At 50.7% G+C, this 3,218-nt stretch overlaps 1 protein-coding gene across 4 annotated transcripts in view; it reads left to right on the forward strand.

The window, feature by feature from the left end:
• atxn1a (ataxin 1a) overlaps window positions 1–2,778 on the forward strand; it is a 91,562-nt gene extending 88,784 nt beyond the window's left edge. For all 4 annotated transcript variants that reach the window (XM_064348181.1, XM_064348180.1, XM_064348179.1 and 1 more), the window contains one exon: window positions 1–2,778. This exon is cut by the window's left edge and continues 152 nt beyond it. In XM_064348181.1, coding sequence (XP_064204251.1) covers window positions 1–391 — 391 coding nt within the window. In that variant the 3' untranslated portion in view covers window positions 392–2,778.
• Window positions 2,779–3,218: the final 440 nt, after the last annotated feature.

A 3,218-nucleotide genomic window follows, 5' to 3' on the forward strand; every position in this document is an offset into this window, starting at 1 on the left:
GAGGAACGGCTCCAAGAAGGCCCAGACCCTGGACGCCGTGGCGGGGAACGGCGGGCTCCTCCTGAAGCCCCCGAAAGGCCGGGGGGGACACCACGGGGAGCAGGAGAACGGGCTGGGCCGACGGGCGGGGCCCAGGGGGGGCGGGGGAGGGGTCGGGGGCGGCGCGCAGGCTGAGAACGGGGAACTGAGCCTCGGGGAGAAGGCCCCGCCCCCCAAGGCGGAGGCCGGCAGCGCGGGCAGGCCGGCGGGCCGCAAGCGGAGGTGGTCGGCCCCGGAGAGCCGCAAGGTGGAGAAGGTGGACGAGGAGCCCCCCTTGACTCTGCCCAAGCCCTCCTTCCTCCCCCAGGAGGTTAAGATTTGCATCGAAGGCAGGTCCAGCATAGGCAAGTGAAGACCAGGACTTTACATTACGGGGATTTAAAAAAAATAATTGAATGACAAACAGCCCTCGCAAGGTTTATTTTCTTTTTTTAATTTTGTTTTTAAATGTTTTTTTTTTGTTTTCAATACAGATTACTGTACTGTAGGCTAATATTACCCAGTATTGTCATGTTATCACCTTACTTTAGAGGGACAGGTATATATCAGTAAGCATAGGGAGCCAGAGCACTGCTTGACTCTACCGGGTGATGTAACAGAAGGGGGTGTGGTTTCTGTCTCTGAGTCCCGTATAAAGGTAGGGGGCTGGGAAAAAAAACCGTCACACGCGTGGGTTCAGGGAGCTGAAGAAAGGAGGAGCAAGCAAGAAGGCGGCCTAAAAAGGAGCAGATCCCAAATGTCGCAGAGAGACGCCGGTAGAGGTTGCGTCAGTCACCCGCACGGTCACGTGACCGCGTACGGACAGGGAGCGCGTCCTCTCGCCCCGCCTCCACCGCAAACATCGGAAAGTCCCCCGGGGCGGTTCTGTTTGGCTGGGGCGGGACCTGCTCCTCCGCTGCTCGTTTCCACAGCAGCGGGGCCGCAGGGTGGAGGGGGGCAGGGAGGGAGGGTGGGGCGATGTGGTGTCAGCCGTCCCACGTGCGTGTTTTTCTTTTCGATCAGGTGTTAGTGGTTCCTCTTTCGTTATGTCTTATAGAGGGCGTAGCTGTTGACAGGCCTAGAGACTCGGACCCGCGCGGTCCACGGCTCGCGCACACCGCTCTGGTTTAAAGATTTAAAAACGCGGCTGGAAGAATGTAGGTCTCCGTAGCACGCACGGGTGAGCCCAGTCTGACCGGACCGCCGCGCGCTAACGAGCGCTAACGAACGCTAACGTGCTGGTGTGAGTTTGGCGCGGGCGGCGCGCAGAGAAGTGTTTCCAGCGGGAGGGGATCACGCGCGATCCCGCTAGCGCGCGGGGCGGCCTAGCGTCGGAGGCAGAAAGTCACTTTAAAGGGAAATTAAGACCCGATGTGATTGTTATCGATGATCTTTTAGGTGCAATATGTTTACATTACTTTTTTTCGTTAACGTGCTAAGACTGACCACTGACCCCCCCGGTTCAGTGCACTTTGCCTCTTTGTCAGAGACGGGGTGTTGGTGCCGGCACACTTTGTGGAGAAATTTGTACAGAGAGAGCGAATCGGAATATGTCGGAGGTGTTCAGAGTTTGGTTAGATTGAGGCGTAGGGCTGCACCGTTACCCTCCAGACTTGCAATTGAAACTGCAGCCAGCGGAATGAGAAAGAAAATGACTGCTGGACAGGAGAAAGAAAAGTAGCTTTGGAGTGGAAGGCTTTTGAAAACTGTCACCATGTGAACAGGCAGCACATTAAATGCCCCCCCCCCCCCTTCCTCAAGGGTAGGAATGAAAGGGGGACCATAGGGGAAACAGAACTCGCTTTCCCAGTTTCTCCCTTTCATTCAAATAGTCGCCATTTCGGGGGGAACAAAATAGGATATGACAAATTCTTGATTAGAAATGGAAAAGTATTTTTCACTATATGTCATGTTATATATTCAAAATACCCTTTATTGCAGCTTTCATGGATGTAAACGTGAGCTCGATTAGTGGGGTATGCTCAAACACAACAGAATTGCTTGTCTGAAAGTGCAATAGAGGCTATATATTTGAAAATATGATGTATTTCAGCACAGATGAAAAATATAATTGTAGCACTGTTTTGTAAGAGTAGGACTTTTTTCTTTGTTGGCATAGCTCAAGGAGTTCACCTACAAATACCAGCCTAACAACGCGGTGTACACATGTACTGATGGTGGCAACTGGTTGGCAGTTTTCCTGTGAGGAAAACAAGCGTCACAGTAAAACACACTAACGATGATGTCACGCTCTTATTGTTACCTGTTTCCTTGTGGTGAAATGTGTGAGCCATTATCCTGTGTGGTACTTGGCTTCCAGACACGTCAGCTGATGTTGTGATGTCATTAAGCAGTGCCAGTCATCCCTGTAAAAAGGGAGGGAACTGTTTTTTTAGTAGGTGGACCTGCTTCGCATATTTATCTCTAGTGCATTTTAAAACTGTATTTGTTGTATTTGTTAGCATTTTATTGGTTTCTTTCTCTTTCCTTGTAGTTTTTTTTCTGAGTATCTTAATTAATGGGTAAATCATGGTGTGAGGAATGTCTGATCCTTGAGGTCAGGGGTCACCTGCAGTTACCAATGACTGGGTGGAATATTGATATACAGGAGTATGTATATATACGCATACACAGACACACACACACACACACACGCGTGCAAGCACGCACACACACACACACACACACATGCACACACACTGGGTTGATGTCTTTAGCATGACAGGAGCGAGAGAGTAGAACAAGACTAAATACAGTTCCCATCATTGAGTATCCAGTGCAACCTCTTCAAATCATTTTTCCTTTTCAAAACAAAAAAAAAGTGTGACGCAAAATTGGTTGTCGGGAGTCAGGCGGCAGTCTGCAAGCACTTAATTATTGTTATTAAGATTTGTTTCATTTTTTTTTTTTTTTTGGGTCTCGACGTGAATCCAGTACTGTATGTGGTTAACGGATTTGGCTGTTGTTTGGTGCTGGGGGCTGGGGGTGGGAGTTGGCGTTAAGGAGAAGGTCTTGAGGGGAAGACTGATCTCCCGATTGCGGGATTCTCCTTCTCAAGCCCGCCTTGCGATGCTTAGGGATGAATAGTGTAAGGTGGCGCCGCTGTTAGCGTTGAAGGGACTGCTGGTCGAAGGATTCTGCGAGGTAGCGAGATCGGTTCGCCCCTCCGTCTCCTCTTGGCACGGATCGGGAGCCAACCC

Source organism: Anguilla rostrata, chromosome 8, assembly GCF_018555375.3.
Source record: "Anguilla rostrata isolate EN2019 chromosome 8, ASM1855537v3, whole genome shotgun sequence".
Classification (NCBI taxonomy): domain Eukaryota; kingdom Metazoa; phylum Chordata; class Actinopteri; order Anguilliformes; family Anguillidae; genus Anguilla; species Anguilla rostrata.